A 15,715-nucleotide genomic window follows, 5' to 3' on the forward strand; every position below is an offset into this window, starting at 1 on the left:
GAGGGCGCACGCGCGCTCGGAGCGCGTCACTGCCCAGGAGCCAGCGCGGCGATTGAGAGCGCGTGCGCGGTGCCTTGGCGGCGCTGCCATGCGCTGCCTGCGCTGCCATGCACTGTCTGCGTCCCGCGCTCCTGGCCCGCCTGGCCCGCTCCCGGCCGTGGGCCCCGCTCTTGCGGCGCGGGGCGGCAGCCGGCGGGGAGGAGGAAGAGGAGCGCTTTGTCTTTCCCGAGTATGAACCGGAGCCTAGAAAGGCAGCGGCGCCCCGCCGGGAGCGGGAGCCGGGCAGGGAACGGCGGGAGCGGGGCTCCTTGTCGGCGGCGAGGCGGCCCGATCCCTCGGTGCCGCCGAGCGGCGTGAGCTGCTCGGGTTGCGGGGCCGAGCTGCAGTGCTGTGACAGCGCGGCGCCGGGCTTCATGCCGGCAGAGAAGTACCGGAGCCTGTCAGACGGCCCGGATGGCTTGGCGGGGCTGCGGAACGCCGTTTGCCAGCGGTGCTGGATGCTGTCCCACCACAGCCAGGCGCTGGGGTTGCGGCTGCCGCCCGAGCAGCACCGGCTGGTGGTGAGCGCCGCTCTGCGCCGCCCGCTTCGCCACGGTCGAGGTCCGCTCCTCCTCTACATTCTCGACCTGCTGGAGCTGCCCGACCCAGTGCTGCCTCAGCTGCAGGGGCTGATGAGCCCAGACGTCCCTGCCGCCGGGCTGCTGGTGGTGGGCAATAAAGTGGACTTGCTGCCCGCCGACGCCCCCGGGCACCTGGGGCGGCTGCGGGAGCGGCTGACGGCCGCCTGTGCCCAGGCCGGCCTGCGCGCGTTTCCGCTGGTGGACGTGCGGCTGGTGAGCGCCAAGACGGGCTTCGGCCTGGAGGGGCTGGTCAGCCGGCTGCAGCGGTCCTGGAAGTGTGCCGGCGACGTCTACCTGCTGGGTGCCACCAACTCCGGGAAGTCCACGCTCTTCAACACCCTGCTGCGCTCGGACTACTGCAAGTCCCGTGCTCCTGACATCGTCAACAGAGCCACTGTATCCCCGTGGCCAGGTCAGAGACAGCACTCATCCCATTGCGGTGGAGTCACATGCGGTGTTGGGCATTCTGAGGCCGGCTAGCCTCGGGCCTCCTGCAGGGCAACCCTCAGCCACCCCTGGGACAGGAGGACTTGTCACCAAATCTGCACACTATCTTGATGCCTCCTCATTGTGGGCAATAGGCTTCAGGGCTGTGCCGTTCTTCAAATTGTTACCTTCCTCAGGGTGACAAGGTTGGGTGGCATGCATGGAGAGTACTGCAAGTCTTAAGGGGGCCAATAAACCAGAGCTAGTTTGTGTTCAGTAGGGACAATACCCAATCTGTGCTCTCCCATCTCCCTGTAGGAGGTGCCCTCCTGTTTAGAGAGACCCAGAGGTGGCTGCTGAGCACCTGTAAAACATTTGGAGGGCAAGCCAAGCTGCCTGGAGTGTATTAAGTCAGTCTTAGTACCACTTGACTAGTCGAGACTCAATTCATCAAACTATAGGTGAAAGCAGATCTCAAGCGGGTGGGGTCTGAGTTCCACTACCCTGGCTGGGGGTGTTCGGACTTCAAGGGAGCAGCTGTAGTTCTACCTCCAGCTTTGTGTCACTGGGTTTCACCCTGAAGTTGGAGAACCAATTTTTTATTTTCTTGTGCCTCTGAGCTTAAATGTGCCAGGTAGTCAAAAGCCCAAACGTTCTTTCAATTTTTTCCAGGAACAACACTGAACCTGTTGAAATTTCCAATTATTAATCCTACGTGTGATAGAATATTCCGAAGGCAGGAGAGGCTGAAAGAGGAGGCAACAAAAACAGAAGATCAACTAAGCAGTGAAGAAAGAAAGTACCTTAATCACCTTAAAAAGCACGGTTACTTAGTAGGTGAGTATTGCCTGACTAAAGATATAGCCTATCTGCCATGATGAATTCTGCATTACAGATAGGACTCTAAATTAGTTCGGAGTTTGCTGAAGTTCCCTTAGTTTGCTGTAGAATCCATTTTGGATTTTGCAGTCAATTTCTTCCCACTTTGAAGGCACTCCCTTCATTCAATTATGATAAGAATATGCTATCTGTAATAGCAATAACATATTTCCAAACTTTTTCTCAAGTAATTTTGAACAGTTTTTGTTCCCTGAGTAATGGGTGCAAGACATCTAGCTCCTCTGTAAGTAGCGTCATTAGCATTTCTTCCAAGTAGTTAATTTTTCAGCTGGTGTAGTAGCACTGCAGGAGTTTCCTCTGTGCAGTTCACTTCTCATCAGCACTTGCTAATTTAGTTCATACAGGTTGGTCCTCTACAATGATACTGCATTGTAGGCCATCTCTTGCTGCCAATTAAATAATCACATTTTGGCTGCCAGTCACAATGGTTGTACATCGTTTTAGTATGTATCCAAAAGAGGGGATTGGCAGAAGATAGCTCTGATTTTGAAATAATTCTGTGTTTGACAGTCTAAGGCACTGAAAAAAGAAGGCAGCTAGCGCTTTGCTATGAAACTGAAATAATGTAGTATCTGTGATCTGGATCCTGATAAGGTCTGAGGGTTTGAGGAGTGCTAAGCAAGAATTATAGAAGGTATTTCTTATCATCTTGACTTTTAAACATTAATTTCTAGCCACAAAGCATCTGTATCACCTTTATATTACCATTGTGATATAACCCACCACAGCATCCCTTTTAAGCAAGGGAAAGAGACAGGTGTCCAATCGAGGGAAAGGCTCTTTTAGTAATTACCAGGGAACCTTTCATTTTAATCCAGGAAGAGTTGGAAGAACATTTCAACGTCAGAAGTCTACTACTGTGGTTGACTTTGACCCTGACATGCTCTCCTACAGCATAGATGAAGAGCCTACACAGTCTCCTAAGAAAGGTGAAGAAAAAGAGGAGTTCACATACAACGAAGTGAAGGATGCTCGCTGGTGTTTTGACACACCAGGGATTATAAAGGAAAACTGTGTAGGTACTCTCTGGTGCTGTTTCAGGAGGACTGGGTTTGGGAGGACTGTTTTGGGAGGAGGTTAATCCTCATGGCCAGATTGCTGCAAGCTTGTATTTGCATGATTGTGGCATGCATGGGGGCAGAGTAGGAAGCATTTCTGCTTGGGAAGAAGACACCTTCAACCTACTGTTTCTTTCAAGACACTGCTTTCTGAACTTCTGTGCCTGGACATTGTTTCACAGCTGGGTTTGAACAGTGCTTCTGTAGAAAGTAATTAGACTGCTGTGGCTGCAGCACTGCTGGTTTAAGTAACTGCTTTTTAAGTAGACTTTGGAGTGCATCATTTCACTGAAACAAATAAGTCACTTAAGCCAGGAGATGGAAACAAAGAAAGGGCAGAGGAATTCAGGCATCGGGAGTGTTTGGAAACCTGCACAAAGGGAAGAGCTTGGTTCACTGCTCCGGGTAGAGAGCAGGGTCATCATCCTGCAGTTTGAGTTGTCTCACAGTGTGATCCAGCACTTTTCTCAGTGAAATAGCCTGAAATGGTCTCCAGTGCTGCACATGGCTGTCATTCATGCTAAAACACAGTAAATCTTGGTTGAGCTTGTTCCAGCCAGCCCCAGGATTCCCAAATCCATGGTCAAACCTGCTGCTTGGTTATGGAGCCTGCATCGCCATGGAGAAAAGTGACATCCTTATTTCCTGTTCCTCACTTACTGCAGGGACCAGAGTCAAACGTTTCTTTTAGACATCTTTCATGCTGCTCTACTTGATTTTTTTTTTTCCCTCTATCAGTGTAATGTGCCTGTTGAAATCTCTGAAATGAGTCATGGCAGTACAATTTCTTTTTCAGGTGTTGAATCTCCTGACAGAGAAAGAAGTAAAGCTGGTTTTGCCAACACAGGCCATTGTTCCACGGACCTTCATTCTTAAGCCAGGAATGGTCTTGTTTTTAGCAGCCTTGGGACGTGTAGACTACTTAGAGGTAAGGGAAGCAAGGGTTTGGTGAGCAGCTGCTTCATCTGTTACTATAGTACCAGACACTAAAAGGCTTTCTGGGTAGCTTTCCCAGACCTTTTCTTTGTTGCTTTTGAGATGATGAATCTTAATAAAATGCCACATAAGGTCAAAATACCTTGGGATGGGCAGTGGCAGATGGAAAGTTTGATAGTTGTTACCAGTGTGCAGTAACCCTGGCTGCTCTGCAGTGACAGACAAGGACCCCTTGGACAAGGACAAGACATCAGTCAAAATAGGTTTTCAACATGCAGGAAAGAAATGGAGGAGGAGAGCACAATTCAGGGCTGCTTATTTGTTCCTGGCAGTAACATCCTCCTCTTCTTGTTTATCTCAGGGTAAAAAGCCTGCCTGGTTTACTGTTGTGGCTTCTAACCTCTTGCCAGTCCACATTACTGCCCTGAGTAATGCAGATGCCCTTTACAAGAAACACGCTGGCCAAGATTTACTGAAGGTAAGAGAAGGTGCTGTCTTGGGTTCTTGGTTGCTGATAGGCAGGCTGTCCCACCTGGTGAAGTGTCATGGCTGGGACACAATTGAAAGGGAAAACCCTCATGTGTCAGGACTTCTGCTGTGGAAGAGTGGAGATCTTCAGCGTGGAACAGTCTTGCACAGGCTGCACGGCTGCAGCTGTGCTAGAAGAGAGTACCCAAGATGATGTGTTTTCTATTGAACTTCTGTCTCTAGCATTCAGGCTGGTAAGATTTACAGTGCTCTGCTCTCTGATGCTTGGCTTTTCTTCAACAGCTTTGAAGTGCAGGCAGCAACAAGGATATTTCCCATGGCAAACCTCAGACTGAGCTTTCAGAACAGACTGCAACTGAAAAATGTACTTTCCTTATCCTTTCCCTACTGGATCTTCTGCACATCCCTTCTTCGCTTAGTGGTGTGACTTTTCCTTCGTATTGCCACTGTGTAGCACTTGCAGATTGCTGGGGTACAGGGTGAGCTGTCCTTGCCCTGGCATCTCCATTCCTGTGCACATGGAGCACAAATGATGTCACTTGCATCAAGACGTCTGGCTTGAGCCACTGGCTGGTTCCTGCAGTGAGCGCTCCATCTTTGATCGTCTCTCAACTGCCACTGGATTGCTCTGGATGTCATCCTGATGCAGTTCTTGGCAAACCTGAAATAACTACTATTGGACAATGCAAGCCAGCTCTTGCTTGGCTAGCAGCAGTGTAATGTCTTTATTCCCACTTGTGCCTTGCTTTACAGTTTAGGGTAAGAGTGCTATTATCTTTTTCTCTCTGTTTTGATCTTAGGTTCCCATGGGTGGGGAAGAGCGAATGAAAGAGTTTCCCCATCTTGTTCCTCAGGACATTACACTGAAGGGAATTGGTACCACTGAGGCAGTTGCAGATATCAAGCTTTCCTCTGCAGGTAATTTAATGTTTCTTCATTTGGTTTGCTTTGCAAGGTGTGCATCCTAGAAACATTGGTGGGAAGAGACTTCTGCAGGGATGAAGCCATCATATTTTCTGTTCAGAGCAGAACCCACATGAACCATGTGTCCCTGACAAAATCAGGGCAGCCATGCTTTTGTCCATCTGAGGCATAGCAACCTCTAAGAATGGAGATTGAAAAGCATGCTTATACAGGATGACCGCATTGGAATACTTTATACCCTGTCTGCCATACAAATTCTCCAGCATCAGAAATGGCTGTGACACTGCCAGCTGTCCAGGTGAAAGGGGCATGGATTGAAAAACTTCATCTCACTGAAATTCACCAGGAAAGCTAAGATGTGGCTTTAGGTGCTGCCCTCTACTGGCAACGGGCTGGGTATTACCTTTGAGCTTGGTTTCTCAAGTCACTCCTGGGTAGCTCAGGTTTCTAGCCAACATGGGAGGTGCTGAGTTTATGCCAGAACCCTCGTTCTTATCCTGGTGACTCATCTTGCTGACTGACTGTGTTTCTGGCTGTGCAGGCTGGGTGGCAGTGACAGCTCACGCAGAAGAGGAGGTGCTGCTGCGAGCCTACACTCCCCAGGGCACCGCGCTGGTGGTGCGGGAGCCTCCCCTTTTGCCGTACATCAGTGCCGTCAGAGGGTCCCGGATTGGAGCCAGTGCTGCCTACAGGACCAAAAAGCCTCCCTCACTGGTGGAGAACCTGAAAATCACTGGGAGGAGATAGTACTTGTCATTATGTGAGTAAGGCAGAAGACAGGACAGCCTCTGTTGCTTATTGATACTCAAGAGAGCTTGGACTTCTTTTTAAAGGCAGACAAGGCACATTTTTGAAAGCAGGCCTGGGGGAAACCACAGGTCCACACCTGATCCAGTTTCTGAACTGAAGCCATTTTTAATGAGCTGAGTAGCTGGTACCTTGTTGTGAGAGGTTAAACAGCTTCTCCCTGGCACTTGTATCTACAAGCAAATCCCTTTAGCTGATCCCTCTTGAAATACAGGATGGAGGCTCACCTGCTTGCCCTTGGCTGGCTTTGGTGCTCTCAGAATATGTCTTCTCTTGCAGACGTGCTCTTGCAGGTCAGAAATCATCACCTTGTTCTTGGAAGCTTTCTAAGTGTTTCCAGAGTTGAAAGAGATGGAAGGAATGGGGGGCAGCAGGAAGTGGTCCATTGTGTGTGAGTAGTTCAACAACATAGACCTAAATTGGATACTTTCAGTCCTTCGGCATCTAGGGCAGATAAGAGTGCAATGCTTTGGACACAGAAAGGTGAATTAATGAAAATGAGGTCTGTTTATATACCTGAAGAGGAAACTTGTGCAACTCAATGCTTTGATTTGGGTTTGGTTTTTTTTGTAGCTTGTGTAAAGGTTTCTGAAACTGAGGGTGTAGAATAAAACTTTCAAAAGATACTTACTCCTTTGCATGCTTTTCAAGTCTCTGGCAGAGCACTTGTGTGGCCATAGGCATCTGGCTAACTACAGGAATGCTCAGGCAAGAAGGCTGGTGTTACAGGAAATTGTATCACACAGGTCTGACAGCCAAAGAGGTGAGGCTCTGCTGCAACTCCGTCCTGCCATGAGCAAGGCTGAAGATGTATTCCCAGGGAGCACAGAGCACGCATCCACAGCACATACATACAACAGATACACATACACACAGATACAGCCCTTAATGCAAGCCCTGTCAGCACCACAGCCTATACACACACATGAGCACACACATGCCTGATGGATCTCTCCAGCTGCTGGACTAGGCACTCAGTGACGCTGCTTTCCCAGCTGCTAGCAGCAGGAGTGGCGAGGCTGCAGCTTTACTCCAGTTGCTGGTACAGAGAGTCTCACTCATAGACACACATCTGACCAGAATTCTCCTAAGCTAACCCTGAGAACCCCACACCCAGGCCATTTCATTTGTTGTCCAGCTTGATCAATACTAGTGATAGCACACCTGTCCCAACTTTAGGCACCACACCATGTACACAGCTTCTCCAACCCACAATGTGACTCCAGTTGCTGCCCTCACATTTTCAAATGCACCCACAGATATAAAATGCAGAGCCCTCACCCAGGGAAGTTAGAAAGTAAATTAGTAAGAACACAGGACAGATCATGTTGATCGGGTGTGAGGCAGAGCCAGACAAGTGTATTGACTAGCCAGTTATTTACACCCTTCTAGCCATCTTACCCCCTCACCTCTCTTTCCCACACTTGTTTCCCGAATCTCTTGAATCCCTCCCTTTTTCCACCTTTGTTTCCTCCCTTGAACAAGTCCTGTGCAATCTCAAAACGTTTTTCCCTTGCCTCTCCTTGTGTCCATCACCCCTAGACAGCAATCCTCCTTAGCCCAAAAGGTGACCCAGGTAGCTTCATGACACACAGACTCACAGTATGGTTGAAGTCAAAGTAATTTCTAGAGGTCCTCTGGTCCAAGCCCCTTGCTTAAGCAAGGCCACCTAGAACAAGTTGCCCAGGGCCATGTCCACCTGTGATTTTAATATGTCTAAGGACAGAGGCTCCACAACCCTGGGCAAGCTTTGCCAGTGCTTAATTATCCTCACTGTGAAAAAGTTTCTTCTTTTGTTCAGTTGCCACCTCTTGTGTTTCAGTTTATGTCTCTTGCCCCTGGGCCTGTCACTGGGCACCACTGAAAAGAGCCTGTCTCTCTACTCCTTACATTCTCTCTTCAGTACTGATGAGATTCCCTCCAAGACAACAACTTAGGAAAATAGGTTTCACTCTTGGACAGAGGGGCTGATGGTTTTGCAAACACTGCCCTAAAAAGGGCCCAGACATAGCATGTATTCCTCAAGAGTTCTTCAGCTGGGTTTCTGTCTGCTATTGTGCTGGGGCCACAGCTTTAGGCTTGTGCAGATGGCCCTTTGATGTGCTGATGATGGGCATGGGTTGGACTCCCCCTCCCACCACTGTCTCTGTGTGTGGTCCTTTGTAGGTGCTCAGCTGGGGCTGGAGAAGGTGCTTTAGTTTGGATGATGCTTAAAGATGTGCTGCAGTGACATTCAGACAGCTCAATAGAGCCAGCCTGCAGAAACCCAGCACTAGTTCCGTCTCGCTGCCTAAAATGACATTTCCAGCCAGAGCTAACCACAGGCATCGGTCTTTGCTTGTGCTATCACACAGAAACTCAATCATTCTGGGCCTCGAGGTGAACCTGTTTCATGCTGGTAACATTCTTGGTTTAATAGAGGGGGCGTGGGGAGGTGGAAACAGTGGAAAGCAGAAGCTTGCACCTCCTCATTTGTTGGGGAAATGCAGAACAGTCCTGGGAGAGCAGGCATGGAAAATGGACTGCCCTCTTGGCTAGAGGAGGAGGCAGGAAAAGGGTCTGTCTGCAGTCTGTTCAAACTAGCTTAACAAATCCAAACCAGGCATCCCCTATAACATTCCTCTGCTGCTGTACGTCTGGGATAGACATGGGAAAGGCAAACAGCTCCACATGTGGGGAGAGTAAGTGGAAGACCTGGCTCTGTTACAGCAATGGTGCTCAGCCCAGTGGCTGGATGTGAAAAGTTGCAGGCAGGGGAATTGTCTGGTATGGCAGGTCCCCCAGTTTGTTATCAAAAGAAAAAAGCTTTTTGATAAGGACAGGTGAGCTCAGGGGGTGCTGGAGGTCTAGCCGGGAGGACAGGTTTGCTGCCAACACAGGGATGAATGGGAAGGGGGCATGCACACCTCTCATGCTCCCTTTGTGTCTAAACCCCATGTGCACGTGGTGAACTGGGGCTTGGCACTGGGCAGGTGTTGAAGGGCTTTTGCCAAAGTCATGCTGTGCCATAAGAGCAGCTAGCCACAGCCCTATCTGGGCACAAAAATGGGTGCTCCTGACAGATGCTAAACCACATCATCTAGGAGGTTGTAATGTGGAAGCAATTAGTGCAGCAATGAAAGCACAGGCATGCCTTTTCTGAGCCGTCAGGGCTGAATTACACCCCAGCTGAAGACCTGCTGGAAATGCTTCACAAAGAGAAGGTTCCTGTCTGCTTTATGCCAGAAAGCCTGGAAGGTATGGCAATTTTTACCATGCCTGTGGGCAAATTTCCTCTTAGCACAGGAGCCCAAAACAAAGGTGGGTTTAGTCTGTGCAAAACGGAAGCATCAGGAGAAGGCTGGGACGGTCCAACCCCCTGGGAAGGCTTGCTCTTCATGGGCGCCTCAGGGTGCGCTGGCTGGATGCAGTCATTTACAGGTGCTTCAGGAGAGTGTATTCAGCAGAGACACTTCACTGGAGACCTGCACAAAAGAAAAAACTCAGCTCACGGCTTTGGATGGGGTGGTTAAAATACAGGTAAAATGCAACCGAAGGGCAGATCGCAGTGAGCAACAACTAGAGCTCGCCGGCAGAGCCGGCTGCAGCCCCCAGGGCGTTTGTGTACCTGGCCTTCCCAGCCAGGCGCCGAGATGGGTCAGACGGGCACTGTGCTGTGCAGGGCAGGGCAGGGCTGCGGCTCCCCACCGCCCTGCAAGCAGGGACGTGCCACCGCGCCAGAGCGCCGCGGCTGGTTTGCTTTGGCACGCATCCGATGTAGTGCCAGCTCACCCAAAGAAGAAATAGAAAATGCCTTCCTTTCCCTGCCCGGTGGCTATTCCCTTTTCAGGGCTGCTGAGGCAGGGGACTCGGAGCACAGGAAGATGGCTGCTGCTTTTTATGCGAGAACAGAACAAGTCCCATGTCAAGTATGAATTTTTGCCCATCGTTAACACTTCCAGAGCAGCCTGTGGGGAGAGGTGCATTGGGCTGGGAGCCTAATAGACCAGAAGTTTTGAGCATCTGCTTCCTGCTGATTTTCCTGCGATTCACAGCTTGCAATTGTCCGTGAACTCCCCTCACCAGCGACTGTCTTCGCTGATTTGCAGCTAAACTGCTGCGGATTGCCCAGCGTGCCTGGAGCTGGAACGGCAACTTGATGGTGCACCCGAGCCCTGGTGGTGCATTGATCTGTCCTGGTTCCTCTGGTGGCAGAGGAGACTGGTATTTGTGCAGGTCAGCTAGCAGCGTTCTGAAAGAGCAGGGGGAATTCCTGACGGGCTACTGGTGAGAATGAATTGGTGGTAGCATCCCGTGCCACATACTGGGTGCCACAATGTGACTATGGACATATCTTTGAATTATTCTGTGCCTTGGGTGCCTAGCCCAGCCTCATGAGGCAGCACCAACCTAAGAAAGGGGGGGAGGGGGAAAGATTTAAAAAATCAAACCACCACAGTTATTCTGACCAATTCTGAGCAGGGCCAGGGCTTGGTGCCTCTTGGAACAGCTAGAGCAGTATGTCTGCCCTTTATTAAAACTGACAGCCAGCACAGCTACAGGAAAGGGGCCTAGCTTTCTTCTTGGCCTTCTTTTTAATTTTCTTCCATGATTGCAGGGCTCAGAGATGCTGAACAGAAAGCAGCAAGTACCTGTGCCAGCACATGGGAGTTGATCCTGGCACTTTATAACCACCCAAAGCACTGGCAGTATCACTGTCCCTGGCATCCCAGCTAAGGGAAGAGTTACTATCTGTGGTTTCTTGCCACAACTCTCCTTCGTCTGTTTCTGTTCTCCAGAATGGCCTTAGCTGCAGTTTGAGTGCTCTGACCTATACAGGACTAAAGAAGATCAAGAATAGCTCCTTTGACCAGCCCATGGGCAAGAGACAGGGTCAGCTGCCTGATTTGAGCCTGAAGGTGTCAAAGCACTGCCATGACATTGCCTTGCTTCATGTCTGCTGCTTCCAGTAAAGGAGGTAGATGCAAGCTTACCAAGCTTAAAAATACAACTTGGACAAGAGAAGGGTTTTGACCTTCTAGAATTACATTTTTTTATATGTATAGGTTACACTGTACATGAACAAGCTAAAGCCACTTGTGTTAGCATGGCTAAACTTTAAAAACAAACAGAAAACAGGTTTAATCAACAGGTTTAATCCTGGTTTTCTATCAGGAGAAAACAGATTTTCCACCAAGTTGGTAGGAGGTAGTCAAAGATAAGGATGACCTGACTGCAGGTTTAAGGGGAAATGTTTTCTCAAGTTGTCTACCCTCTTGTTTTCCCACATTTCAGATAGTTTATCCCCAGAACACCTTCCTGGGGGTGGTGGACAGCATTAGCTGGTGGTACAAAGAGCAGGGCCTCCTTTATTGATGCAGTTTGAAATCATTAACTCACGCAGCGCAGGCAAAGAAGCACACAAGTACCCACACCCTGCCGTCTCTGTGCTGTGCTCTTAGCTCACCTCCCTTGCATGGGCAGGCTGGGATACCACTCCTGTTCCCTGTCTGTAAGGGACTGGCTTTACCATAAACTGTCTACAAGACATTAAGGAGAGCAGGCCAAAACCTGCACCTTACTCAGGTGATGACTGCCCTCCACTGCTATGTCCCATGGCAGTGGTGCTTGGCTACTAACTGCATAGCTCAGAAACCCAAATTCCCATTGTCAGACTAAGATGATGCAGGGTGGGGGGACACTGCTTGTGAGAAAAGATTTAATCAGAGAAGGCAAAAGTTCACTAGGAGCATCCCAAATTGTTCAAAGCTGAAGCAGCTGCATGTACAACTACCCTCACAGGTGCATCAAGTATCATTTGCTTTGATCCCTTGGCAAATAGTAATTGTTCTATGTTAGTAAGAGGTAAGAATGACCAAGCTCTAGAAAGCAGCGCTAATCCAGCTCAGGTTTTCTAAGAGGACCAGGCTGGCAGAGAGATGAAAAGTCACCCTTGCAAACTACACCAGGCTCTACAGCTCTCGAGACATTTTCAGGATCTAAATGGACAGTATTATAGACAGGGGATGATATGCAAAATAAATTTTACAAATCTCCTGTTAATTCTTCAAAGGAGACAGCACCAGAGACTCTTCTGGAATGCAGGAAGGATTGCCACCTGCATTCATTTTGAAACTCTAATTTAGATCCCGCAGCTCCCATCAAGATGTATTTCTTCTCATGTGACACCTCTCATGCCCATCAGGCCTGTCCTGCCAACTCTCAAACAGACCCAGCATTAACTCCATATGCATGCACCTCCCACCTTCTGCCCTGCCCTCTGTGGAGCAGGGAGGTAAATGAAGAAAGAATCTTCAAATGGAAAGAGAACCTGTTTCTGGAGCTGTTGTCCCTGCTTCCAGCCAAGGCTCTGTGTGCATGCACATGGCATCCAGGTACTGGCTCCCCCCACACCCTGGCCGATCCGGTCTTGAGGAGCTCTGTCAGTGATGCTTGTTGTGCTCCTCCCTTTAGTTACAGAGGCTTGCATTGCCATCAATAAGTGGGAGATAGAAGCTATAAGTTCCTTAATAAAGTTTATTTAATCATAACTATGCTTAGGAAAATACACTTATAAGGGTTAATATAAGGCAATTTAGTTTAACTTTATACTACATTTTGGACAAAAGACTTCTTATACATGTTTCAGGAAAAAAAAAACAGGATGTATGATCTGGCTTGTTTTACATCTTATTACAAATGTAGAAAAGACTGTCATGCACTACAGTAGAGAGAGCATGAAAAAAATTACCTTTGGTTTAACTCAGAGAATACAAGTATTGCACTGTAAAAGCATCAAACATGGTGCAACTAAACATCACAAATGTTTCCATGCCATCTTACAAAAGTCTGTTAGCTAGTGTAATTTTAGAGGGGGGGAATATATGTACACATAAACCAATTGCATTAGCTATTTGGATTCTGTTAATATTGTATGCACGTCACATCTCTACACAACTGACATTCAAGGAAACCCTTGAAACGGATTTAATACCTTTCAGCTACATTAAATCTGTCGAGATTCAATTAAATCTGTTGAAATCAATGACATTCCTGTACCTTAACAGTCCTGTCAGTTGTTAAATATTCTTCTTTAAATGACTCAAGTTCCAGCCTAGATCATCAAAATCCAGAAATAGCAATTACAATACCATGGATTATTAATGCTTAGCTACCCACTTCTCTAGACCATTTCTCAGGGCAATTACTTTGAGTATATAGACTCATACAGCAAGAGCCCAAAACACCACGGTGCTCAACTGAGGGCTGGCAGTGTAGGGGTATCAGTGTGCTCATTCTTCCAACCACATATTGGAGGCTGAACACTTGTACAGGTACTATTGCCAAGAAACACAAAAATGCTAGCACTGGCAAAACCAACACAAAATAATTTAAGAATAATTAAAGAGAGGGGGAAAAAAAAAAGGGCCATTGTTTAAAGGGAGCTACAGCAATGTATGGCCACCATGTAAGATGGGTTACCTAACCTGCACCCCCCTCAAATACTCAATATTAGCAAAGTCTAATATTTTAGGTATACAATAATGCATTACATCCTTGCCGCTTTACCATAATATACTCCCAAACCTCAGTCTTAGCCAAGCAGAGAATTCCAACACAGTTCTGCACCAACCATAGATATTTCAGGACATTGTTGACAGGTCTCAGATAAAAAGAATCAACTTTTCTTCTTAGTTTGTTAATAATTTATTTTCAGTTTGTAATCTTGTGGTACGAAACGCTGCGTGGTACGAAATGCTGCCAAACAGGAGCTGACTGTCCTCTTCAAAGAGTTCTCGTCAGATCAAGCCTTGAAACCTTGACCACTTCACAGAAATCTGCAGCAGAGTGTCTCAAAGAACCTCATCTTTGTTTTTGTCTCAGAGAGACTTAAAGTCATTACTTTAATTTAAAAATAAAGCAGAAAAATGATCAGGCCAGTCCCCAAGTTTATTTGAACAGAGCTGAAGTCCTCGAAGTCTCTCACAAGATGGCAAAGACTCTTCGCAAGGATATGAAGGGAGCTATAAAACCTCTACACAGTACTGGAATTCCCAGCATCTGCTCATGTCGCTCACAAACGGTGGCAATATTTATATATAAAGGAAACACTATTACGAAGAAAAAAAAATACATCTAAGACTATTACAACTGGTTGTTTAAGAAAACAATTCAACTAGGTTTATTTTCTTAACATTTAACATAAATATAGTTGCAACTTGATCTTCAGTTGACAATGATTGTCACAGCCAAGGTAAGGACTGAACACTATCTAATCAAACAAAAACCTATTATACATTATACAATTTATTTCTGCCACGAGGGATGCCTTCCCTCTCAAATCTTTGGCCTCCTACTACCAATCTCTCCCATAAACAGAAGCAATGTAGCATTGTTGCTCTCTATTCATTCAAGGCAGTGGGTTGGTTTGGAGGAGAAGATGCTGTGGGGACATGCAGAGACAGTGGGGTTTGTTCCAGAGCTTGCATTGATAGTATTTGCCATAAAGTGCTCTGACAAAAACTGTCCAAGCTCCTCAGTTCCACTCTCCAAATAACACCTGCCTCCAAATTTCCTTCTCTGGACTTGACAACCAGAAAGCTGCCCCAAACTCTCCCACTGAAAAGGCAGCTAATGACAGCCTGAAGAGTGCACAGATGGGACTGGAGGGTTTTGCTTTTTCTCTGCTATTTTGTTTACTTTTTGCCACTGGTTAGCCACAGGCACCGAGCATGCAATTGCTCTTGTGTGTGTGTGTGCCGCAAATTAAATCTGCTCACAATTAAAAACTTCTGGTATGACATGTAGACCTGAGATGACAATTTGATCACTTGTGTGTTTCTCTCTGCATGGAAGCAAGAAGATTTTATTAAATTCAACTTCAATAAATAAGTAGCAGGAATTCCTACAGTTTTTAATGCCATGATTGTTGCTTACCATTTGATCTGGATTTTTTTTTTTGGTGAGTGAGACATTAGATTTTGATGAACCGTTCTTACAGGACTGCCACAATTTTAGGTTTTTTAAGCTCATGAAGTTTGACTGCACCAAAAATGAAAAGAGGAGGAGGGGGAAAAAAAAAATCACCTGGACTTGCAGAGTCTGCAGACTATTTCCACTGAGAGTGTGTGTTTTTCTGTCTGGTGATCCCAAATTATAAATTAGAACTTATTACTCTGTACATGTATTCAAAGTATCACAAGTGGCATTTCCATGACAAAACAAATGCTACAAGACAGTGCTTTGAAACTGCACTGGTATCCTTTTGCTCAAGAGCCATACCATTTTAAAGCCAGTCAAAAATATATAGCCAAATAGTTTATAATTTCAGCAGCTTCATGCACAACTAATAATACCCCAGAAAAAACAAGAAAAATCTGCAGTAAAGAGCATCACAGAAAACTGTCCCATGGCAAGCAATGGATCTGAACGTTTCCAAATAAAAAGAACTTACACAGACAAAACCAAACAGGAATATATAAAGTGTACATGTACTGCACAAGCACTATTCCTAAAGGATTACACTGCATAGGTAAAAATCAAAAACAATGTGCAATATTTTAAGCCCTTAAAGCA

At 47.2% G+C, this 15,715-nt stretch overlaps 2 protein-coding genes across 2 annotated transcripts in view; both read left to right on the forward strand.

Annotated features, from left to right (window-relative positions):
- Positions 1–15,715, forward strand: part of IGFBP7 (insulin like growth factor binding protein 7) — a 139,205-nt gene that overhangs the window by 35,229 nt on the left and 88,261 nt on the right. The gene's annotated exons all lie outside the window — the stretch shown is intronic.
- NOA1 (nitric oxide associated 1) lies at positions 108–6,138 on the forward strand. The gene is made up of 7 exons (XM_009898693.2): positions 108–1,032; positions 1,719–1,883; positions 2,765–2,961; positions 3,801–3,932; positions 4,302–4,418; positions 5,230–5,347; positions 5,895–6,138. The coding sequence occupies exons 1-7, from the start codon at positions 108–110 to the stop codon at positions 6,098–6,100; spliced, it is 1,860 nt and encodes a 619-aa protein (XP_009896995.2). The 3' UTR covers positions 6,101–6,138.

The sequence above is a fragment of the Dryobates pubescens genome, chromosome 1 (genome assembly GCF_014839835.1).
Source record: "Dryobates pubescens isolate bDryPub1 chromosome 1, bDryPub1.pri, whole genome shotgun sequence".
NCBI lineage: Eukaryota > Metazoa > Chordata > Aves > Piciformes > Picidae > Dryobates > Dryobates pubescens.